The sequence below is a fragment of the Aulonocara sp. 'chitande type north' Nkhata Bay genome, linkage group LG22 (assembly GCF_057382095.1).
Source record: "Aulonocara sp. 'chitande type north' Nkhata Bay isolate Kocher_YH1m ecotype deep benthic linkage group LG22, A_spYH_male_GT1.1, whole genome shotgun sequence".
NCBI lineage: Eukaryota > Metazoa > Chordata > Actinopteri > Cichliformes > Cichlidae > Aulonocara > Aulonocara sp. 'chitande type north' Nkhata Bay.
This window is the reverse complement of record NC_141364.1, coordinates 17,159,986-17,186,240: the sequence shown is the minus strand read 5'-3', so window position 1 is coordinate 17,186,240 and position 26,255 is coordinate 17,159,986. Positions and strand designations below refer to the sequence as shown.

General features: G+C 42.5%; 1 protein-coding gene across 2 annotated transcripts in view; it reads right to left on the bottom strand.

The window, feature by feature from the left end:
- Positions 1 to 333: 333 nt before the first annotated feature.
- Positions 334 to 26,255, bottom strand: part of LOC147303943 (teashirt homolog 1-like) — a 142,774-nt gene continuing 116,852 nt past the window's right edge. For both annotated transcript variants that reach the window (XM_086280269.1, XM_086280268.1), the window contains one exon: positions 334 to 5,066. In XM_086280269.1, coding sequence (XP_086136395.1) covers positions 1,717 to 5,066 — 3,350 coding nt within the window. In that variant the 3' untranslated portion in view covers positions 334 to 1,716. The remainder of the gene's footprint in view (positions 5,067 to 26,255) is intronic.

The following is a 26,255-nucleotide window of genomic DNA, read 5'->3' as shown; positions in this document are numbered from 1 at the left end:
ACAAAAGCCAACTGTCAACCTCTCTCATCAAAGAGCTATTATTTTGAAGCCATCCCATATGGAAAAGATATATATAAATCTTATAAAGTTTGTATCTGTCTTGTGTGAAATTTGTATGAAAAGCATACAAGAGTGAAAACACATATAAGATCCCTTGAAAAATTATATAATGAAACTTGTTTGTTTTGGATACTTACTAAAACAATATATGAAAGTAATGAGAAAGTGGCCACTTTCATGAGTAAATCATATAAGTTTTTACTATTTCTTTTCCATATGGGATAACAAAGGTCTTATTTGGATTTTGTCCTGCTCGAAATTCCCTGGACAAACACGGATGTGTTTTGATGAGCATATTAGGTTTAAAAATTAAATTGATGGAACTTCAATGTATAAGTTCAGCAAAAATAGTGAAAAAATGTTTGTAGAGTCATGTTTATCTGTGTTATACTCTTCTGAAAATCACTCAGACAACACTGCATCTTATTCCAGGACATGGAATTTATTTTACAACTGAGAATAAAAGAATGCCATTCTGAATAACTGGGTTGATGACAAAACCTGGAAATTAGTCACTGAAGAATGTTTTTTTTAAATGTTATATACATTTCCAAGCATCAGAACAGATGCCAGTAAGTTCTGTCACGTTATGTAGACCACACCTAGGGACTTACTGGTTACTGAAAAAAGGACGTCGTGGTCCAACACGATCCTGTAGCTTTATACAGCCTCCCTCCCTCACATTTGTGTAGAAAATAACATTGTAAAAATGCACACAGTACAAATAATGCAGAACTTTAAAGAGCAAGATATGCTGACATACATGTATACATACTTGCTGATTATTTATACAGTAAGTTTTAAACTTCATTAACTTTACAACTGTAGCTTCACAATGATAAAATTGGTAGCCTTCAAAAGCAAATACTGTACACGTTGAAACAACCAGGAAATGATATTTTACTAGATAAACAAATATCCTAAATATTTTGCAAAACTTACTGTGATTTGATGGCAAACCGAACAATTTTATGATCAGCTCCCCAAAATGTTTGTCGAGGGCATAAAAACTAAAAAGAGTAATGTGTTGTCCTTTTTACTCGTACAATTCTTCATCAGTTGACACTTAAAGTGCTGAAATCACCTTAACATTTTAAAACACTCTTATTCTTTCCCAATATACCTTTACATAAACAGCTGTATCCAAAATTTGCTAAACGGGTATTTCAGTTTTGTTGTCATGACTGAAATTTTCATAAGACATAATACACTCACTGGTTTACATGAAAACATGCACAAACTGTCTCATAAATAATATGCAAGTCGTGTTGAAATATATTTATCTTAGAAAATGATTCTGAAACAGTGATCGAAATAAGAGCATGGTTTAGTTGTAAAACAACAGGTGGACCATTTTTAAAGGCTCAGATAAGATGCAGTGCATTAGGAAAGCAACAATCTGTCAGTGACTATGTAGTGCCATTGCTACTTTAATTTGTCACCCAAAAAATTCACTGTTTACTGTATGGCCTAGAGCCTCTGTAGTGCAGGCTCCTGCCATGTTTTATTAGCTGAAAAATTACCGTGTGCGGTATTAAAGCTCCTGCGATTTTCATGTGTTGTAAAAATACAGCTTTGGCACTATCTGTTACGACAGATTGTAGCTTAGAGTCATAGTGCAACAGTTATCTATCATGCTATCGGCTTTATTTGACTTCATTGTTTATCGAACTTTTCCAGCTCTTTCACGAAGATGAGATGAGCCTCTGGTGATTTTCCGTGTGTTTTGCAAAGATGCAATTTGATTGCATGTTTGCTCACAAATGTCCGATTGCAAAGTTTGCACTGATATATTGAGGCAGTGTCCTCTTCTGTGAGTCCAGGTGAACTAAAAGTCTTGTCCTCTATTCTGCTGACGGCCTGCTGCTCTATTAAGTCTATGGAGAGCTTCGAAAGGTCTTTTAGGGTAAAACCAAGGTGGGACTCCAAATGGTGAATATAGGACGAAGGAGTCCTGAATTGGGAAGCACAGTCACTGCACAAAAACAGAGGCTGACCAGAGTCCATGTTTTTTAGGAACTTTGTTCCCCCTGTCCGCTTTAACTGGTATTTTACATTGGCCAGCCAATGTGAGATAGTAGTCATTGAGAGACCAGTGAATTTACAGATGTGGACCCGTTCCTGGGGTCCTAAGTCACTAATTACAAACTTTCCTTCCGGGGTTTCTCTAAGACTGGAGGCAAACTGGGCCTGAAGAATCAGGAGGTGTTGGGGATTCCAGTTTGACTGTCTGCCTTTCCGTCTTTGAATGGGAGATAGCTCTTCCATGCCATCCTCCAAAGTACAGCCATCGATATCGGATTTATCTGAGATGGAAGATGGGGTTGTAGACTTTGGTGTTAAACGACCCGTCAGATTTTTCACCATGTCTGAAATGTCCATCAAAGCATTTTCTCTTAGAGGTGGCGATGATGTCTGAGAGAAATCTTTGAAGACCGGCCTGGTGTTGTTTACATTGCTGTTAGGTGTCGCAAGAGTCCCCTTAGCTGTGCTTCCATTGCTGTTTTTGGATTTTGTCAAGTCGATGGGCTGATCATCATTGACGTCGTCATCATTGTGGTAGTGACTCATAGGATCTGTTTGCTTAATCTGGGCAGAGTTGTTGATCTTATAAAGCATTGCAAATGGGTCTACAAAGGGTGTGGACACTTTTGCCGCTTTCCCCAAGTGGTTGTTCATGACGGACTGCAAAGCACTAAGAGGGTTAACAAGGGATTGTTCTGGTGAATGATCAGTGATGATGCTCAGGTTACTGCAGCCATTGCTTACTGTCTTTTTGGGCGAATCCGCTTCAGTTTTTATTTTTATATTTATTTTACTCTCTGTTTGCTCTCTTTCTTTGCCCTTTAGCTCATTCCGATTCTCCAATTCACTGTCCTTCAGTATCTTTGAGAGGTTTTCAGGATATGGTGAAGCCTGTTTGTCCTTAGGATTTAGCACTGGTGACTTTGCAGATCTACACTTATTCTCTACAGGTTTTTCCTCTTTCTCATTCTTCACTAAGCTTTTCCCTGTAACTTTTTCCACTAGCTCTTCCATGGCCAGCACATTGCTCTTGTGACTTGGGGGTGGAGAGGGGCTATTTGGGGAATGGATCAGAGAGCCTAACTCAGAGGACATTACCTTCAAACTAGTGCTACTGAACAAAGGTTGAACCTGTGCACATGAGGGCAAAGGCTTCAGAGATCCATGGAGCTGATAGGCAGCGTGAATGCTGGGGTATCCACCCCAGGTTGGTGTACCTGTTTGGGCCTTACTGATAGCACTTGAAACTGTGTTCTCTAAAGACTTCAGGATGTCCAGCCCACCTTTAGGTGTTTCTTCTAAATCTTCTTCTGTAAGGTACTGGTATGACCTGGCCCTTTCAGGTTTGTCTGTTTTTTCAGGGAGGTCTTCTTTTTCTTCTTTTATTTGTCTCTCTGGTTCCCTAACTTCAGTTTTCTCGTCCTCTGTATCTTCATCTTTCTTTTCTTCGTGTTTCTCCTCAGGGCTGGAGGGCTGCAATGGGGAGTCAGGGTGTGGCTTACCATTGGGCGGCGGGAGCCGTGTGGTAGTGGGAGGCAAGGGAATCGACTGTATTTTCTCTTCAATCACAGGATCAAAAACTAGCTGCTTCCCCTTTTTAGATGCTGTATTTGTGACTTTAAGAAAGTGTCCCGTGACCATCATGTGGGCTGTCAGTTGTTGCAAGGTGTCATGCGAACTGCCACATTCCATGCATTTGAGAATTTGTGCCTTTCGTGCCTCAAACTGCCAAGTATAACTAGCACCATTTTGGTAACCGTATCGATTATTAGGAGTGACATAAGGATTGGCCAGTTTTTGGTCTTTTGGAGATTCTCCCAGGTGTATGCCAGATGAGACGGACTCTGGTGAGCTCGGCGACATCAAGTCTTGAAACGCTCTTTTTTTGGTTGGGGGGACCAGTTTTGAGGTGAGGGCTGGCATTGGTTCTTTTAGAGGCACTTTTTGATAGTGTTTTGTTTTGATCATGTGAACACTAAGGTCTTGCAGTGATTCAAAAGAGTGGCCACAGTACATGCATTTCAGAACTTTCTGGGCATCTTCTTTGCCTTCCATCTCCAGCAAGGAACGTTTTCGTGGCTTGGACCACTTCTTGCTTCGATCATCCTCTGCATCTTTGTTGTCATCTCGGTAGTGGCCAGTCTCGTTCATATGTACAGTTAGGCCTACCAAAGTATCATAGGCAGCACTACAGTCCTTACACCTAAACTTGCTAGCTCCAGTAAACACTGGGCCATACAGCTTGTTGTTTTGCCTATAAAGCTGCACGGTGCTGAAAAGGCTGGGCTCAGGAAGGAGTTGATACGGATTATACTGCAAAGTTTTAGCCAAGGCTGCTTGATGCCAATCATATGCTACTCCTGTACTGCCAGAGCTTACACTGATGCCACTGTTGCCGTTACTCGACACTGTTCTTGCACTGGTACTGCTGGTGGTAATATTTGTTGTTACTGAAGTGTTGTTACTGCTACATCTGTTCTTTACATGGACATTTCCCGGGCTATGACTGTTCAGGAATCCATTGCTCCCTTTGTGATTGCTCCCACTGCCATTGCTTGCTGAAATACTGTTTCCTTGTTTATTTTTAAGCATGTCCAGAGCAACATTGGACCAAGAGGCATCCGAGATCAGGTTTGCATAGACGGCTTTCATCTTTTCCAGACTGTCCTGTAGTGAAAGGCCATTGATGGATTCACTACCTTCCCCCAGCTTCTCCTCCACCCTGTCCGGATCACCTAAGGAGGGGGTAGTCTTAAGGTCCACCAGCTGATCACTGGTAGTGCTGAGGGGAGAAGCATACCCAGCATCTGGGTTAGTGCCATTGCTGAGTGGAGAGTTCTGGCAGCTATAACGATCTCTTGCGTCTTCCTCATCATTGAAAAAATAGTCTGCATCTTGACCATCCAGGGAAAGGCCATCATCCAGAAGATGTTCCTCTTCATCGGCTTTGCCACCCTTGAATTCATCTTCAGGTCCATAAGCTGGAAAACAAAGCAAGGAGGAAAACCGAGATTAGATACAAATGTCTTAGCAAATCAATACACTTGAACACAAGAATACACCTCTGGCCCTCCCTATATGCAGGTGGTGAATGCAATAATCCTTAAGAGATTTTTGTCAATAGTCCCTGTAGAGGACAAAGATATAATAAAGTGGCAAACATCCATGTCTTGACAATGACAGATAGTCCTCTTCACTGCACTGCCAAATGGAACTGTTGAACACTACAACCTATCTTGGGCAAGGAGCAGACATGACTCAAGAAATTTATCCACCAAGTTTAAAAAAAGCAAAAACATAGAAAAGAAATTGAATTAGGCAGAGAAGATTATATATATTCTGTGGTAGTACTCCACAATGGAAAAGACACGCTTTTGCTAATCATATAACAAACGAAAGGAAAAAGTGTGCAAGGCCTCACAGTTTAAGATTTAAAGTATTCTGTTCTTTTCTTTATTATATGTCTTACATAAACACACACTGGAACAATGGTGGCTAATCATACCAAACATGAACAAAGTTTACAATGACGAGGTGCATATAATAAGAAGTAACACCTGAGAGCTGAAGCTTCAGAGGGCTTTAAATGCTCTGCTGCAGACAGCTTTTATACTCCTAGCTCTGCATGACATCAAAAAGGGGGTGTATCCCTAATAAGGTCATCTCAGCCACACAGTTGATTTTGAGTAATAGTACCGAGTCATAGTAACATAGAACCTTGAGGTGACTCTTGTGATTTGGCACTATATAAATACATATATATACACTTCTGTTTGTGAGTGGCAGCCAATAATAAGAAAGCTTGCTTAAAGAGGGTGGGGAAAGGAGCCAATATCACTTATTTTAGAGAGCGAATCAAAACAGGGTGTGCACCAAAGTTAGTCTAGCACGGTTAAAAGAAAATATGTGAGGGAAAAACTGAGCAAAGAGGCGGAGAATCTCGACTGTGCATAAAAACAGCCAAGCAACGATGCAATCAAAAACAATCAGAAATTCCAATATTTCCAATGTTTTGATCTGATTTTTATTTATAAAAGTCCACAACAAATTATTTTTGATCCTTTTCCAGTAAACCTCTCCGTTTGAGAGGGGAATACTCCAGGTCAGTGCAGTCACACGAGTAGGGGAACAACCTGGTCCATCATTTATTTGCTACAATGACAATGAATTATGGAAATGATCTATTTCCATAATTACAAAACCACAGTAATCCAATGAATGGAGAGAGTCTGACATATTCAAGTTTAAAACAAAACAAAACAGGGAAAATAAACTAAGATAGATAAATGACTTTTTAGTGAATGTTCATTTAGAAGTTCTTTTTAAAAAACATTACAGCATTCGTGCAAATATTACAGCTTATCCACTTAATTTAGATGCCAAACAGCACAAAGCCCACAGCAACATAGTCTTCATTGTCTATTTTGTTGCTGTTCAGCAACCACAGATCTATTCCTGACTTTAATTTGTTCAGTTCTTCCAACATGCCGCACATACTATGGATTCACAAGTAAGAGATAGTGGAGTAAAATGCCAGCTGCATCAGCCTTGCCAAGCCATGGTTGGCTGAAGTCAACTTGGCATCGGCTGTGGAAGTCCTCACAGCGTGATGCTAGGAAATGGCCAGTGGACATGACAAGCCGTGTTGTTACTGCCTGTGCTCCCTGAGTACTCACAGCATCAAGTGTGCCATTTTAAAAAAGGAAAGAAAAAATTATAGTATCAATGGAAATGGCTGCCTTCTCCCGCCAAATAACTGCCCATAACTCAGCTTGGAGGGAAAAAAGTGATATGTGAATTAAAATTCACTTTTTATTGTCTTTGTCTAAAAAAATAATAAGGAAAAACAGGGAGGTAGATTAAAAGGGGAACATTACACCGAGGCAGGGAAGAATCTAGGGTTAAATATGCTAAGGCACCTTTTCCAATCCATCCCTCGTAAGATGCTTGTCTGAGATGCCAGAATCAGTCTCCAGTGAGGAGGCAGATGTGCTGTCAGCTTCAAACAGCGTGTAGCTCTCTATCCCATAATCGGAATGGACATAATACCTGATGTTTGTGAGGTGCCAGTTACTGCTGCCTGGGAAAAGCTGGAGGTCCTACAGCTGCCCGGTGTGTGTGTGTGTGTGTGTGAGAAACAGTGCATGATCAAAATACATTCTTCCTCTTGCTCCCAACTGTGTGCTCTTAATTGTCCACAGGATATACTGAAGTATTTTTTTCATTTAATCACTAAAAGAAGAATTAAACATTTTCCCAAAGCAGCTGCACAGACTTCTTTGAACTCTTCCTTTTCTCCCTAACAAGCTGCAGCCTGCTGCATTGAAATAAATGCAAAAGTGAACCCATTCAAAGTTGTGAAAGTAGTTAAAGACAAATCAGCAGACCAAGTGAGAGAAACCTGACAGCAGTACACACACACACACACACACACACACACACAGAAGGCACACCACCACTAAATTCTTCCCTTTCCCTGCTATCCTCCGTATGTTGCCTTGACAGGCATCAGTGTCAGGAGTGTGTCAGTGTCAGCCTGAGGTGTCAGTGTCCACACAAACAAGCCTGAGAAGAGGTGGGAGGGGAAAGTAACAACAACAAACACAAGTCAGCCATTTTTTTTCTCCCCCCCCCTTTTGCTCAAGCCTGCTCCTTCACCATCTGTGTCAGTAAAGCTGCGGGTGCCACCGCCGGCTAATAAGGCAATCAGAGATGGAAAAGATGCTGACATGGCGGCTTTCGAGCGTCACTCAGAACAAAAGAGGAAACGGGGAGGGAGGGAGGGAGGGAGAGAGGGATAGGGAGGGGATTAAAACGGGGGGGTGGGGGGGAGGGGAGGGGAAGGGGGGGGGGGGAGTGTCTGTTGTGGTTGTCAGTCAAAAACGTAAGCCCACTTTGTGCTGTCAGTGAGGATAGGGAAAAGAGGGGAAGTTTTGAAAAGAGAGGAGAAAAAAAAAGATGTGTTTAGGCCAGCGAACAAGAGGTGTGTGTGTGTGTGTATGTGTACGTGCATTTATGCGTGTGCATATCTGACAGGGGAAAAAAATGACAGCGAAACAAGTTAACAGCAAAGCAGATAGGTGAGAGAGGTGTGAGAAATCAGCTTCTGCCATTTCTGTCATTGTGTGTGCGTGTTTGCCTAAGCTAGGTGTGGCTGATCAGTTTTATGTGTGCACGCGTGTTTGTGTGTGTCACAAGTGTCACAGTGTGTCAGGTGCAAGCAGAGATGCAATGTGGCTAGTGGGGGGAAAGCGAAGCCATCTGTGTCTGGAGAGGAGCCTGTCACTATTGTTGTGCCCGAAGTCCAGGATTTCCTGCTGTAGACAGGTGACACCACAGTAGGACATCCCCCAGTCTCACAAACACACACACACACACAATGCAAACCTGCACTCCTCTGCCAAAACTACATGCCTGCCTAAAGCCAATACGCTCGTGTGAGGTCCACAATTGAAAAACCTCATATTTTTTAATGCAAGTTTGAAACACAAAGTTTTAACAAGGCTGAATAAACACTTAAGTATAGTTTTGGTGACCGTTGCCATGTTTGGATACATCACTCAAATATATCTAAAACCCAAGACTGTGCACACATAAGCATTACAGCTATGGCTAAAGAAGCTTCATGCTAAAAGTTAAACAATTTTGATATTACACTTAACGTAGTCTTACTTTTTACTCTTCTTTAACTTAACCTCATAGTTTAAAAACATCTTTTTATCTTTTTATCAATCTATAATAAAACTAACTCCCTAACCGGCTGTTAAGTAACTTGAGTGCGACACAACACTGCCACAGCCAGCGTAGCTCTTCTTTCCCTCCTCAGTCAGTTGTACATACACACAACACACGCTGCACACACTTTCCCTTTAAACCTTCTTCATTTATTCATGTTGTCTCAGAGAAGAGGGCAATCCCGGCTCTCATTTGCAGTGCTAATGTCCAATTCCGCCAGCTTTCAGCCTCCTGATTTACCCTACGTGGCGGAGTGCTGCACGCGCAGCAGGGCGGCCGCCGAGGCTCTCTCACAGCGTCTAGCGGCCCTTCAAAACAGGAGCTCTGGCGTGGCAGTCTTATTTCTCTCTCCCGTTTCGCTTTGTCACCGGCCCCTCCATTCCCTGCCACTCACCTCTGATGGCTTTGGACAGGCCTGATCAGTGTGTGTCATTGACCTGTACGTTGTGCATGAGTGTGTGCGTGTTTCAGCAGAGAGAAGGCTGTAAATAAAATGACATTATTATTTCCTCTGTCCTATCATGTAGAAAAGCCAATTATGGTAATGCTTAGTATGTCAGGCAATCTCTGTCTCTCTCTCGGCTCTCTCCCATCCTTGTTCATTCCTGAGATTTTTTTTCTGTCTGGGGTAGCTGCCGCTGTGGTTTCATAGGACCTGACACTCTCTGTGGACTAGCCTGCGGACAATGCTGTGGTAAACTCGCACAGACCAAAAGTCTCTCTCAGCCCAACTTGGTTTCTGTCAACGTACTTAAATTTCTTTATACAATTTTCACAAAAAGGTGGAACCCAAAAACGAGTTGATCGTCACTACATTAACTTTCTGCGTAGTAACCTGTTTCTCTCTGATTATTATATCTCCTTTGTACATGTGATAAAGGAAACTTCACTGGGTTAAACTCAAGGGCATGTTTGACATTACAGCCAGTTCGTGACACCAGGTCCAGGCGCGAGCTGTAATATAACCCACAGCTTCCTCGGCCAGGCACGTAAAAAGCTTACCTAACAGCACCCCTCGGTTCCACCCTCCCCTAACCCACATAGAATAGTCCACCATATGGCACAATAGCTCAGGGGCTTCTAATAGCTCATGTGTTGTACAAATCCACCTTCTCAGCTTCCACAGCTCTGCTGGTTGGGGAAAACAAAGCAACCCATCCGGTCTGCTCTTCACGCTGATGGCCGTATGGGCAAACGGCAATTGTTGTGGTTGTCAGCCACAGCAATATCAGATGAGCTACAGTCCTGAAAAAATAAATGAACACTTCTGGCTTGGCTTTCACATGTCTCAAAAGATTTAAGCCTGAATGGATGCTTTCAAAAATGATGCCCCGCGTATTTTTCTTGGCCACTAACTTTCCCAAAAAAGGTAATAACTAAATTAAATCAGTGCTTGGTTTTCAGGGTATGCTGAACCCAGGATCACAAAGAACTTGCCACTTTGCTTCTGTAGATACAGGCGAGCTTCTGTCTTCTGTTTCTCTTAATGTAATCTGAGACCAACACAGTGATGTTGAGATCAGCTTCTACAGGGGCCAGACCATCTGTTGCAGGTGTCTGCGCTCTTCTTGCAGTTATGGATGTTTTTGGGGGGGTCGCCACTTCTGCAGCATGACTAGTCGACTGATAAGACGGCTGCCTGACCCTGCATGATGAACCTAACCCTTTCCAAACAGTTTGCAGTTACTCACGATGCTAAAAGCCTTTTTAAATCATAGCCAGTGCCTTTTAACTAGAGTTTTACTCATTTGACATAATAGATCAGTGATGGATTAAAAGAAAAAAAAAAAAGAAACAAATGTGAAGAACAACATTGCCAGTTTTCTTGAATTTCTACACCCGTCTTTGTTTTCATTTTGTGCTCCTTATTTGTTCAGCTTTTCCGAGAGCCAGTTTTTTGACGTGCCGCGACACCGACTGTGGTCTATAAATCACCTTTTCCTCGGACTGTCAGTGCCTGCTTGTTCTAAGAGGAAACAACAGCCATTAGATCATTGCCGCCACAGATTAAAGCCCTCTGTGCTCAAGTTTTCTGCCAACCCCCTCCCTCCAAACCCTACACACACCTAACCATCGAACACTGCTCCGGTGCTACACACACATTTCGAACCATCTGGTTTGTTTTCAGGCAAAGTACGGATAAAGCATTACTAATGCTAATTAAAGATGATGTGAGTGAGATTTACTCCACGTATGCCAAGAACCGTTTTAATGTAGGCTGTATCAGACAGATGCCGTTTGCTAAACAGACTCTTTTTGAGAAAACATTATCAATTCCTCTACCGTTTTTTTCCCCTCTGCCATTTTTATTCTCTTCACATAAACAAGCTTCATTTTAAATTGTAACCTCGTGAAAATGAAAATACCTGTATTGTCTTAATCTTCTGTTGCAGTGCACACCTCTGGGGAACGCGCAATATCTTTAATCTCCTGCAGGTGTTCAATTTTTGTTTAATCGGGGGTGGCCGCTGCTTTGACAAAGAGGCGTTCTGTTTAAATCTAAAACGAAGGAATGAAGCACAAAACCAACAGGCTCGTGAAATAACAGAGCTCCGTCTTTTCCTCATAGATGCCGTCTTTTGAATTCACCTGCATTGCCCCTGACAGCAAAGCTTCCCCCGACTAAACAACAGCTGCTACCATTGCCTAGCAACAACCAGTTGATGGATGACCCCAAAGATGGATAATTACCATAAATCACTATGGTTGTGTGGAGAACAGAGGCAGAAAATCACTGCAGGAAAAAAACAGGATGAAACACAGTTTAAAGTAGTGTGCCCAGTGTTTAGGTTAACTCTCCTAAATTTGTCAAACAAGGTTGTTGATGAGCTCTTCTGCGGGCAAGAACTGGTTGGCGACTGGGAAGTTTCACCAAATCAGAGGCAGCACTGGCTCCGGTGTGCTTCTTAAAAGTTTTTTTTTTTTGACAGAGAATATATGAATAAGGGCTGTAAAATGAACCCTGACGATATGACTCATGGGACAAAACCTGTCCTGAAAGAGCGCTGACAAACAAAGTGGGCTGAGGAAGGAAGAAAGGAAACAGCGGACAAAGAATGATAGCAACGGCGAGTTTAAGTGCAACAATGAAGATGAGGGGAGCTCGAGGAGAAGAAGCAAGAGGAAGAAGTCTTTATTTATGTATTCTGTATATCTGAGTGTGTGTGCAAGTGACAGAGGTAGACAGTGAGGCACAGGGAGAGGGAGAAAAACAGCTAGAATTTAAAAAAAAAAAAGAAAGAAACCAAAAGGGCACAGGGCCAAAACAGGGTCACCACCTAACCAGTTTGGTCTAGCTGAGTCCGGTTGCACAATATGCCATCAATCAACCTTCGCTGTGCTGTCAGCCCTCCCCTCAATTTACAGAGGCCATCCACTTTGTACACTGCTAAGAAACAAAACACGAAGAAGGAACAGAAACACAGAGGAAAAAAATGCACACACTCTTCCATGAATCTGATCTTTCAGTCTCTGCAGAGAATAAAGGAGAAGAAGCACCCTAATGGCTCAGTAACACAAAAACATGTTCTCAAAGATATGTAGGGAAGTGACAAACCTGCAGGGGTAGTTGGTGATTTAATGTAGCCAATAAGCTAACCTTACACAGGTAGCACACTGCTAACATGCTAGCACTTATTTCACAATTACTCTAGCCTCTGTACTGGGCTACTTTACTGCATCCCTTGCATTTTATTTGCTAAAATGTTCGCAATTTCATTAAAACAAGACACTCTTGCTAAAGAGACAAAATGCCCAAGCAGTTTATTTGAAATATAAAGTATCTGTACCATTGACGGGTGTCTAACAGTGCATTCATTTACTCTTTGGATGGTTCTGAGTTGGGATGTTATGGATTCAAGAAAGAAGATCAACACATAAAAGCTATAATGGGTACATGATAAACAAACATATTTTGTATAATCTATGTAAAGGTGCGTGAACAGCAGAAAAGGGGCTAAGCTAAGGCCGGTAGATTAGAATTGATTAGAAATTAAATGTTAGCAAAAGAACGCACGTGCTGTATGTGAATTTGCACAATTAATCTAAAGCTTGTAATTTATAAGTGAGATCCTAGCAAGTCATGCACCAATTTTTTATTTGTTTAACTACATGACTTAACAGAGAATTCACATGAAATTTCCTAATTGGGAACTTTTTAGCATTATTTGAATTCCAAATGAATGCATTTAAAGATGCACCACTTGATTGGTCAGTGACTTCTCAGCCAGGACCGGTGATAACCTTTCATATGTCCGATTATGAGCTGGTCTGATTCATGCTGGTTGACATGGGTTTTGTTCTATAAATGTGTTGCACCTGCTTTGGTTTGATAAGGTGAAATGTGTCAGATAAAGGTGGCGCACAGCGACTAATTTTCAGTTAATCGTCTGTACCTCTTTCCAGCTGCAGAGCACTTTTTTTCCCAGTTTCCCTAACAGGAGATCCTGCACCTTAGTGTAGTTTAGGGCGATTTGTAAAGTTTATTAATTTAGATGATTTTTGATTGTGTATGCTGTTTATATCTGAGAAAGAAAATCTAGTTGAGCAAAAATCAATAATAGCAATTCAGATAAAACAGAATCTGTACATCTCTAAAATCTAAAATTCTCATTGTGTTTGATGCATAAAGTAAAATTGGACACAGAAATAGTAGAAAGAAAACCCCCCTAATTGTGACCAATATATTGAAAATAACTCAATTTGTCTTTTATAGTGCTGTGTGAGCTGAGCTTGAAACTTTTTAACAGTCTAGTATAAGAAAGACAGTGAGGCGACTCACACAGATTTTATTTTGTCTGCCTGCATCACAATATTTCATCAGCTCTTTTCTGCCCTTGTCTACGTCTCTGCAACGCGCTCAGAACACAATAATGCAGAGGGCTTTGTAAGAACCAGACCTAAGAGACCTACATATAGACTTACATATCCCTTCCCAACATGCGAACAGACAGACAAAGAAATTATAACTTTAAAAACCCCTAAAGTCACTTTAGGGAATTTAATTAGGACGGCAAACCCTCAGGGCAGGAGGCTGCTCAGGACAGCCAAATGTCCCCAAACATTTTAGTGCTTTTAACTGCATGTGTCACCAGGGAAATTCCAGCAATTGTGCACCATCAAAACCGTTATCCTTTATGGATCGCCACATTTTTTTCTTCGTTCTGTCTGCTCGAGTGACGAGTTCTTAGCTGAAGTCTGGCGCTCCATTAAACAAAGTTCCACTGTTTCATTTCAACACTAGTTTAGGACTTAAGCATGATGAATAGCATAGACGCGTAACAAAAAATATATAACAAAAGAAAAAGCTGAAGCACACAGCAGTTTACAGGGTGTATGTGTGGACCCCCCCCCACTTCCTGATGACCATAGCAATAAAGCGAGAAAAGACAAAATGATATGGGGGGGGGGGGGGGCATTAGGGATAGAGAAAGGGTCCCTGGAGAAAGTCAGTAAATTATGTAGTGGGCTTTCAAAGTGGACTAGTATTAGTGGCCATCTCACCCTAATTGTGCCTGTGCGAGTATGCATGCATGCCCGTGTGTGTGTGTATGTGTGTGTGTACAATGGTTATGAACGGCTTCACAGTCAGAGAGAGAGAGAAGCAGGAAGAGAGGAAGCAATCCTTCAACAGAGCACAATATCAGACTGCGGACAGACAACGAACGGCTGGAAGGTTCTGGAAAGGAGAGAAAAGCCTGCCTCCCTCGCATTTCAGCTCCCAGCGCCGCCTCCCAAAGTGCCCTCCATCTAACACTAACACACTCATACACACACACATAAATGGCACCATAACTCTATATCCGCAATCAATCTCCGCTATGAAGACGCATCCATCTTCAGTAATGTTAATGGGAGGGTTTTGGGGGTTGGAGGGGGTGGAGGACAGGGGTAAAACAGAGGGTATGTGACTGCAGAGCTTACCTCAGAGCAGCGTGAGGTAATATGGCCTGTGTTTGTGTGTCTGTATGTGTGTGTGTGTAATAGAGACAGGGCAAATGAAAAAAAAGTGAGAAAAGAGCTGTGCATTTGCGCATAGTGTATTTGTCTGCGTGTCAGGAGGTCAGGTGTGTGCGTCAGTATGTGTGGGAGAGTGACTGATGGCTGTCAGCTTGCATCTGGCAGAGAAAATAAATTAGGCTTATGAAGACAAATGAACAGGCTATGGAAAGAGTAAAAGGAGGTGGAGGGGGGATCAGGACAGATAGAGAGAGAGAGAGGGAAGGGAAAAGGGAAGGAGTGGAGAGGGAGACATAATGAAGGAGAAAAAATGGGTTATTGTGTGTATGCGGTGGCACAGATATGAAAGGAAGGAGATGAAGCTGCATTGCCAGCTAAGAGAGTTCCTTTCGGCAGCCAATGAGCGTTCATTAAGAAGAACGGGTCTGCTGCTGGCAACAGGAGAAGCTTTGGCTGGGGCTTCTTTGGCTGCGAGGAAAACATATATGTGGGTGTATGTGTGGGTATGTGTGTTTGTACATTCGCTTCCAAACACGTTATAAAATATAGATTTCCCCCCCCCCCCCTCTTTTAGTTGTGTTTTCAAAGTCTTGTCGTTCTTTAAACACGACCAAACAATGTGTTTAAAATCCACAAAGCAGCTTGAGTATAATATGCGATCAGTGGGTTTGCATCTGAGCTGGAAGTGCCTCTCAGTGTGCGTTTCCTCCGCTTGCGTGTTGGTGTCAGCATGCATCCATGTGTGTTCTATCTCTGTAGATTTGTCAGTGTCTACCCCATGACACACTCCCCTCGTTGCGAGTGGAGGAGAGCTCTTGGGGGGGCTTTGTCATGAGGCGGTCTGTTCTTTTCCTGAGGTCTGGCGCCCCTCGTTTGATAAATGACACATGTCATTCTGTCAGCCCCTGCCATCCGGGCTGGGAGGCCCCAAGCTGATGTATGGCCGCCTAGGCTAAAGGAAATCAGAGTGTTTTGGCAGCACCCTGAGAACACGGCCTCTTATACTGAGTCTACTTTTGTGTCTGTGCGAGTGTGTTTATGTGTGTTTGTGCCTGTCTGTCTGTGATACTGAAAGCATGTTTAATTGTATGTGTGTGTGTGCACGCCTAATAGTGTGTGCATGCTCTCAACCTGTCAGGAGGACGGGTAGAAGGAGACAAATCATCGGCATGGCCGCCCCAGCTGTTCCCCAAATTTGGTGTGAGGAGGAGAGCGAGGGGAGAGGGGGAAAAAAATCCTGCCATTTGAGTTTTAAACGGCTGATGCTTCCCAGAAACGGGAATGAGTGAGAGGACAAGTGGAGCTAAGCGCACATACACACACACACGCCCAACACACAAACTGAATCAAAACTCAAGCCGGTCCCAGCAGGAAGCGGCAGACAGTCAAGAGAGGCTTCTGGTGCAAACAAACATGCCCATATACACACATATAAACACACGAAGACAAACTTTGCACAAGGCATTTGCGACTGTCGGGCAAGCAAAAAATCGGAATTTCACTCCAGTTCTCGGTTTTTAAAGTAAAGCATCCTTAACTTTCACTGTAATTCCCCGTCCGTCTAGATTTTATCCTCAAAATGTCTTCGGATCCAGAGATAATCTTCGAAACTACGCACTAGGCGGTCACACAGGCACGCAAACGTTTCCCTGGAGGAGGAGGACGGTCCCACCTGGAGGTTGTGAACTCTGTATGACCCTGTTTGATAGGGTGCGGGCCAAACTCTGTCCTCCCCCTCTCTCCCACAGAAAAGAAGCGGGAGGAGAAGAAGAAGGAGAAGAGAAAAAAAAACTGCGTCATTAAGCAGTGAGTGATGAGTGGCAGCCATGGGTGACATCCTCCCCTCTTTCTCTCCCCTCCGCTACCCAACTGCTTTCACTGTCTCTCCGACTCTGTTTTTTCTTCTTCATTGCCTTGATACTTTTCTCTCTCGCTTTATTCACCTCTCTCCATCCCTCAACCCCTCAAGTCATTTCTCTTTCACTCCTCTGTTGCTTTGCCTCCTCTTTTTCCACTCCCTCATATCCCTCCCCCCTCTTTCCTCTCTGGTTCTTTTTTGTCTACTGTCAGTCTCCTTTTCTCCTCTTTTTTTTTCACCCCTTTATGCCCCTCCTGCTATTGCTTCTTTTTCTGTCCCCCCTCCCTTTCCCTTCACACACACAGACACACAAGCACATGCACAATAGTGCCTCGCTCTGTCCTGTCTAGCTCTCTGGCCATGGTCTTGTAGACACTCAGCTCCTCCATACATAATAGATCCCAAATATCCAGAGGAGGGGTGCACATTTCCACCCGCTCAGGATTGTGCCATCAGAAGTGCTTCAAAAGTAGGTCTACTGTGTGGCATTGTAAAGCTAATGCTATCTTTTTAAAGCACAGTTTAAAGCATGAATACAAATATCGTTTTAAGCTAACTTCTCCAAAGACAGGCTTCCCTCTCAAAGTGAAAGTTTAGACATACGATAACCAGCACGAGCGTCACGTCATGTATTGTTGCTATGATGCCAGGTCTCTCTTGGAAATGAGATTTTTAATCTCAATGAGATTTTTTACCTGGATAAATAAAGGATTAATAAAATTAAATGCGCTCCTGCAACTGCTGTGATGTTTTAACAGTAGATTTCACTCCGAAATAGACATGGACACATGCTACCTCGACATGACTTTCACCTTTTTATTTTGTTTTTATGAAATCAGCAGAGACTGGTGTGTTGCTCAGTAAAAGTCTGAGCTCACTGAAGATCAGTGAAAATGGGTTTCACAAATGCACTATTTTCTCTTTAAAAAAAAAAAAAAAACAGGGAGTCAGTATCCAAGTACAAATCTCCTTAACTGAAATTCAGTGGTTTCCCCAACAGCCAGCTAATCACGTCTGTCTGTCTGGCTGGCTGACTATATAAATACTGAGGGGAGGGGAGAGTCTAATGAGGTAACGGGGTAATTGACTGACCTTGATGTACGTGATGTTAATCAGCTCAGGCCATTCTGCTCCATGATCCTGTTTAGTTTGAGGAAGTTTAATTAAACATCCCGGACACGCACAGTACCGCACTCTACTAAGAAGAGAGGTTTCTATTCTCTCGACTGGCACAAAAAAAAGCATCTAATGTTTAAGTTTTACACCAACTGCACTGTGGTCATTTCACCTTTGCAGTCTTGAGTAACGTATTTCAGACTCATACAACCAAAAGAAGTACACATTTGCTCCAGCATTGCTGTTTTAGTGCTTTTTATGCAGTGATAAGAGATTTTAAAAATTCATCCCTTTTTCCTTTTTGGACTTGGAAAGGACATTTTTGCGCCGACTGACAAAGAAACTAAAGGCCAAATTAATCAATACTGAAAATCTGAGTGTGCAGCGTACTGAATCCAAATTTTCCATTTCTCAACCCAAATTCAATTTAGCTTCTAGTATTAGATTTACAATGTGCTACATTTTCAGCAATCAAGTATTCTGGTTTGTGAAGTATATTTAAGCTGATGGCTGCCGTCCACTCAGATGTCTTATTGTTGGGACTTTGATCCCAGTTAATACGACGGTATTTTCTTACAGCGCTCGGTCTATTTTCAGCTCAGTTCAGAAAAAAAATGGAAGGTGCAAAATATGAGGAATGGAGTGATAGACTTAGAAGATGGAGAGGAAAAAAGTGTGTCACATTTACCTAGAAATGACTCACACTCACAGACACTATAAAACTGGGAATGTGGCCATTCTTGGACTTTTGGATTCGAGCGCCAAAAATACTGTAATTATTCAGGAAGATGACAGCTATATTACACAGACCTTCACAAAGGTGAAACAGCAGGCAGCAGCCAAATCATACGGTAAGACGGAAGACAGGATTTGATTCTGTTAAATCAAATTAACTTAGATATCAATTAAAAGGCAAAGAACAAACTTTAAATTGCCATGTGGCAAACATATTACACTTGTGTAAGCAGCTACTACGTCCAAAAAACCTAAATATGCTTTTATGAAAATTTGAAATACTCAGGAAAAATCCCAGATAAATTTATTATGTTACCAAATTCCAGCAAATAAAAAACTTTCAGTCAGTTACAAGGTGAATAATGTGCAGACATCCAGGAGTTTTGAGTTTGCACCCAGGCTTATGGATATTAGCTAAAATGTTATGTTCAAACATTAAGTTAGCCCCCCTCTGTACTCACAGGTAACTTTGTAACACATCAGTAAACCCACAAAACACTGAGGAAAAAACATCCAGCATGCCACACACACACAGCTAACCAGATGTGTTACTCGAGGGTAAAAAAAAAAAAAGTTAGTCGCGACATCGTTCCAGCCTAAAAGTTCTGAAGAGTTAGTCCACATGTGTGTGAGGGGACATTTTGTGGTTGAGAGAAAGACTTTGACTTATTTTTAAAAAATTGGGAACAAAACTAACCTCACTTATAATTCAGTCTGTGTGTCTGCAACAAACGCACTAGCAAATAAACACGCAATATTTATTTATATAACACGATTTACAGGTTAATGCCAGAAAGAGCTTCACAGAAGGAATACACAGCCTGTAACAGTGGAAGCAAAAATAACAGCAATGATATTAAAATAAGAGTAAAATCAGAGTCATGCAAAAATTTAAGAGGCAAAAAAATTTTTTATTGAAACTTTTGTTGATGGAATCCAATAGTCTCTGTTATTTTTTATTTTCTCATAAGTTTCACAGTTTTTATATTTATGCACTCCTGGTGTGAGATTTATTTATTCCCCAGTCAAGAAAATATATATTTATATATATATATATTAAAAAACAACAACAAAATGGGGTAAAGGGGAAGTCAGCCTGGCGTACCTGATAAAAAAAAAATGGAAACATCTTCCCATAACATTCAATAAAGTAACATTATATAATCCTCATGTTCGGCGCCTCGGGTTAGTACTTCATAAATAAGTTTCAGAAGCAACTCCAGCAGACAGCACGTCGGTCATTTTTCTGTGTTTATGCCAAAGTTCAGTGTCGGTGCAGACGCACCACGCAAGCGTTGCTCAATGTCAACATGTTCTCTGGCTTGTTACTCTGACATAGCGGCAAGTCCTGTCATCGTGCACCATCGTGACGAGAGAGACGAGAGGCAGATGGACCAGAGGCAGACAGGTAAACAGGTCAACGCTGGGATCATCGCTCGAGCAGGCTCGCGCGCGGAGACGGGTGATCAGAAACAGATGCTTGGGTGGACATCCAGCCAGTGAGCTAGACAGACAGTCGGTCTGGCGCGTGAGGGAGTGACTGACGAAAGAGACACAGTGACACGGGAGGCTGTGCGAGAGGCCTCCCGCTGTTCTTTTTGAGACAGACGACTTAGAGGGACAGCTTATACCCCCTGCGACTGTCACCGTCTGAGACAGCACAGCGGCACTGGGGAGGAATTTTCTGGAGGTAACATGTGGTGTTGTTGAATCGACCGGGATACTGAAACATTATATCCCCTTTCAACTGCCCGTCAAGTGTTGCGCTGAAGCTGATGACTGTTAAGCGATTACTTTGCGTGACCCCAAGCAATTTGTGGTCACTGGGATCCTTTTAAATGAAAGGAGCAGATAAAAACGAATCGTACCAAACCAACAAAATACGCTTTGATTTTTTTTCCCCTTCTTCCCTGAACAACATGCTTTATGGAAAGACTGTCTGCTTAATAGGAACTGCTCTTGGAAAATATGTGATAGTCATGTGTTTAGACTTCAAAGAACATGACACAAGTCTTCACTGCCCTGTGACTTTTGGATTTTTGTAACTCACAAGTGTGACTGCAGGATGTTGCTGAACTTAGAATATTGAGAAGAAGACGTATAAAAAAAACAGCCTCTTGAAATATGAGAACAAGGCCAGCGGGCCTGAAAGAGGAAAGTATTACACTCTCCTTTTCAGATGTCGAGTTCATGTTCTTGTAACCAGTTCACTGACTCTTGAGCATCCGGTGAGAGAGAGCGATAGATGAGGGCGAGAGACAGGGAGGAAGATGAAAGAAAATATGAGCGGGGTAGAGGAGAATTGAGTCAGTAAGATAGAGATTGATGACAGATAGGAAGATGAGAAAAGGCTTATAGGGAGAGAGAGAAGAGGGCCAGGAACCCCCCCCCCCCTTCCCCCCCAAAAAACCAAAAAAAAAGTCCCACACGGCAGATAGACGGAAAGACGGAGGGAGTAGCTGAGATAAAGATGAAGGGGTAAAGGGGAGGAAAGAGGGATGGCAGTGACACCACACAAGGCTACGGCGTGACCTTCCTCAGCGCCCGCTCTCAAGGACAAAGTGTCATCTGTTAACTGTATCCTTACCCAGATAGCTTATCTGCAGTAAACTAGTGTCCAAAAAAAAATCATATTCATTGCTTCTCAACCCACGTTATCAGTTACATAAACTCTCCTTGGGGGGATAGAAATTTCCACCCCCTGACTGTTGTCCACTTGCACTGGCTGCCGCTTGGACATGCTGAGGCCAGTGTTTATCAACTGCTATAAAAACAAGTAACCTGCCTTCTGGTGATATACAGCACTGGGTCTTGCCAGCTTTACTCTACCTGACAGAGGAAACGAGAAACCTAACCACAAGCTTGTGCGCATATGTTTATTTGATGTAGTGATTTTTACAGGGGGGTCTGATTATGCTCCCACTCCTGACCAATCTTCTGCCGGCCTTTATTGTTCGCTTTGAAGAACTGATTCCACTACGCTTTGCAGCTGTGGTTGCATTTTTGCTTTACAGACTCACATGGAGTTTTCTTTGCCTTTCCTGGAATGGCTAACACCTTGAAACATACTGATATAGCCGGTGCTAACAGCACCCTCTGAAACAGCAGCACACTGCTGTGTGGCAAAGTTAAACAGCAAGATGGAAATATAACTCACTATTATTATTTTGTTGGCTTCAAATGTCTGTAAATACCACAATGTATTTACTTTACAGTTATATATCAAAGAGAGGAGGCACAAGTGCTCCCACTGTGCCGGAGCAGGATATGTTTAGTATTTTTACTACACCCTGGGGTATCTGAGAACAAAGCAGTTTTCTATCATTCTCATATTAGGACTCTTGAAATACTTTTAGACTAAAAACAGCTTCACCAGAGAGAAAGTCATTTATGAAAAGAACAGTGAATTACGTTTGCAGTAAGGTTTTATTCATGTGCTTTCTTTCCAAATTGAGCTAGAATGATGGAAAAGCCATGCAGCCAACTTCATGCAACTATTGCAAAGGCAGGACTGCCACTTGCATTACGCTAATAAATTGATATATTTTGTTATTTCCAACTGAATGTTGCTTTTGAACCTTCTCATGTCCCAGAGCTCTCTTTAGTTAGTAAATGCCCGTCTGAGGTTCAGTCTTTTCTGTGTTTAGCTTCTGCTTATTGTCCCTGTCCCTTTTCACCTCCGTCGCTTCCCTGCCAAAAAGACTCTTTTTCCCCGTTTTAGCTGTAGAGTCAAGCCCCCAAGTTGTTTCATATGCAGTGAAAGACATTGAGACTGATGAGCAACCAACCAAAGTGCCGATGGTGTCATCGCTCTATCAGCCATAAACCAAAACCGTGCTCATTGCCCATCCATAAGAAGGCAACGCAAGCACAGTTATACTGACCTGCTAAATTATCTTGAAATACGTGAAGGGAGTAAAAGCATTCGTTTGTCTATTTTATTCTTAAACGCGTACTTGCCTCTAAGGTTAAAATGCATCTGCCTAACAGCAGCAGAGAACGCGTATGTGCTGACGTGCATGTCTTGCAGTATAGTGGAGGCACATATAATCAGCAGCTAATAACAACACATTGGGAGTCGCTGCCCCAACATAAATCAATGTGCAAAATAATTGCTAATACACTGGGTATTGATTAGAGTGCCAGCCAATGCATTCATTTTCTGGGGCGACTGTGGCTAAGCGCTAACGCAGTGACAAGGGTAAAGCGCTATTTCTCAAAAAGGCGCACAGACGGACAGCCGGGCAGGAAAAAAATGACTACAGGGCCTCTGCAGTAATTCTTAATTGACACCTGTCAGAGCGATGGCAGCAGTCACAGCTGCTGCTGCAGGAGAGCGTCTCCCCAAGTCTTGTTCATCTGTCACTTTTAATACCTTTTCTTCAGACCCTCTGTTGTCTTCTTCCCCTCTCCCACCCGCCCCTCTTAAACCCAGATGTTCAAGGCTGCTTAACAGAAGCAACTCTACTTCAAGGCCACACAGCGCAGCCGTCCGGTGGTCGCTCTCTCACCTAAACACTGTTGTTTTTATTGAATGTTGCGACTCAGACAAAGCCCTTACAGAAGCTAGCCTTGGCAGTAGGGCTGCACGATTTTGCATAAAATGAGAATCACGATTTTTTGGCTTAGAATTGAGATCACGATTCTCTCACGGTTTTCTTTTCCAGTATAAATATTTATTGCACTTATTAACTGCACATCAACTTCGTAACAGTTGAGACTGAACATAAAAACAATAAATAAACATAAAAACAACAAATGTCTCACGTTTTGTGGTTGCCGCAAAATGTTGTACTGCTTGAAAACTGCTTGAAATTCCGTCTCCACCGTTGCTCGACGCTGCGTGTATAGAGCAGGTAGTGCAACAATAGGAAAATAGTTGCAGGACGGCACTGTGTAGCGTTTGTCTAGAGTGTTGATCATTTTCCTAAATCCCTTGTTTTGCACAGTGTTGATGGGAGCCATATCTTTGGTCAGGTGATAAGTAATAGCCTCCGTAATTTCTTTGTGCCTGCGGGAGTTCGACGTGTATAGGGAAGCGCTGTATAAGGTTCCCGTTATTGATGTTTGGGTGGTTGACCGGGACGGATTTTCTCCTGTCACTTTCTCGTCATCCCTGACGTGCTCTCCGTTGTTTTTTCCCCTGCTAATGTTAGCATCACACGGCACAGCTTCTGTATCACGTGGTATAAGGCTCCGCCCTTGTCATTTGTCAAGCAGGAAGAGTGAGCGCTTGTTTTCATGCAGATTACGTCCCGGATCAAAATGCGGTGCAATCGTCGTCGTCTTTTGGAAATGAGATCGCACATAAGTATGAATCGAGATCGCGATTTTCTAACGATTAATCGTGCAGCCCTACTTGGCAGCCATATTGAAACTCTTCGGGACAGTTATTTTGATTACCTTTCATTTTAGTGGTTACAGAGACATAAAACTGCCTGCATAGAATCACCCCCAAAACATCTTGTACTGTGCTATTGTCAAATTCTCTTATAAGATCTCTGGATCACATCAGTTTTTCACTCTTACCACAGCTGACTGAGTACTAAGAATAGTTTTCACTGCGGTCATGTATCTCCAGTTTTATCTCTCGCGCGATCGCCTAATTACAGCAACAGGCACCGCCATCGTGGCAATTTCCAGTATATTAAGGAGAGATGAAAGGAAAACGTTGTTGCAAAGCAATTTCCAAGATCGCCGTAGCAAAATGCAAAAGACGAATCAGATCTATAAAGCCTCGTCACTCCAGTGTTCCAGCAAGCATTATCAATCAATCACTGATGCAACATGCGTTCATGCTAAAGCAGTTCTGCTTTGAGCTAGAAAATATGAGGAAACAGAGAAACAGACACACAAAGCACACAAATCACAATGTGTATACTATAGTGGAGGCAGACAGGTGCTCCCCAGAGTCCACACTGACCTCTGAGTGTACCCTGGACCTCCCATCGTCCTGTATTTAGTCACGACTGGCCATTTTTCTTTCAGTTTTTTTGTTTCGCATCCATTTTGCGTCGTCTACGCTCGGCCTAATAATTCTTTTTGCCTGCTTCTTTAATTATCAGCGTTATCGGAGGTAGTGACAGAGCACAACTGAGTTTGGTGTTTGTGTAGAACAAAGTAAGTGCAGCTGGCCTCTCTCTGGGGGTTTGACAACCCACCAGTTCTTCAGTGCTGTGCTGTGGTTATTTTCAGTTGGCCTCAGTTACATTTACTAACTGGATCTCCTAGTTTCTTAAAGTAAATGTGCAAATAAAAGAACCGATTGTGTCAAATGAATAAATTAGGGAATGATTTTAATTTCAAACAAATGCAAAATAAAAAAGTTGTTTTCAGTCGCTGGTGGTGGATTTTCTTTCTGATACACGAGAGTTCACTGAATGTTCTGCATTGCTGATTGAATAAATGTACCAGAAGATGTAATCTTGAAATTATACTGACTATTTTCTGAGAGAAAATTAGTAACAGGGGAAAGAAAATAGTGGGCAATAAGAGCAATTCAAGTAAGTTGCAGCTCTGTCCATAAATCCTGATTGTCACAGTGAAGTAGAGGTTATGAACGGCCTGGAGATTTCTTGCGATGGTTTGAAAAAGCGGCTGTGAAGTCTCTGAACTGAAAGATGGCAGTGTCATCACTGTAATATTTAGCAGCCAATCATGTATAGACGGGATGGGAATGACACCCTGATAAACAAGAGTTAACTTGGTAAAAGGCTAGATTCATCCGGATAGGTTTGATTTCCTAAACCAAGCGACCAAAGGAAGAAAAATATTAATAGTCACACCTATTCTCTTGTGTGAAAGTCATATGTTTGATCTGTGCCTCCAGGACTCCCATCTTGCATCAGCTGTTTTTGGATTCACTGGTTGCTTCTGAGGATATACACAGACGTTATCTCTGCTTGTCCACTCGCTCAGCTTTTTTCCCTTTTTCTCAGTTAGCAGGAAAACGCTTCCTTCATATGTATGCTTCACAATAATTAGCAACCCCCTCGGGTCCAGTCATGTGAACGGATTCCTTCTTATTATTCCTCTTCCTAATGTTTTATATCCCCACTGTAAATTGTGGCTTTTTGTTTTGCAGCTGTTTTGAATCGTAGCCAAGGTATCTTTACGAATCCAAAACAGGCGCCGAAACAACAAATAAGCGCAGGATGTGTTTCGGCGAGGCAGAGGGGGTTTCATTCTTGTAACGACGACCTTGTTTTCCTTTTATTTCTTTGTCACGGCTCCTCGTGTTTGCGCTTGAGCGAGAACCCAGGTTTTCCTGCTTCCTCTGAACCTCATTAAGCTCGGGGATAGTTTTACCTCGCGCCCGCGGCTCTGAATGCCTTTACGTCTTCACTCGGTTGGCGAGGCTAATTCCCACATATTTTCAATTCAACCCTCTTTTCCATAAGAGCAGTCATCGATCTTCATTTGTCACTTAACCTCCACGAAGATGAGGACAGAGAGCGGAGTTGTGTGAGTGTGCGTATTAGTGTGTGTCTTTGATTTCCTGACACCACATGCAAATGAAACTAGAGTGCGGGATAGCAAATATATCCAGCGACTCCTTCAGTCAATGTCACCTGTTAATGACACTTTACCTACACTGCATTATCACAGGATCTGAATATTTCACACACACACACACACACACACACACACACACACACACACACATACACACACACACACACACACACACACACACACACACACACAGGGCTGAGCAAACTCCTCATCTTGCCCAGTGATGCAGATTGGTTCACACACACATTCACAG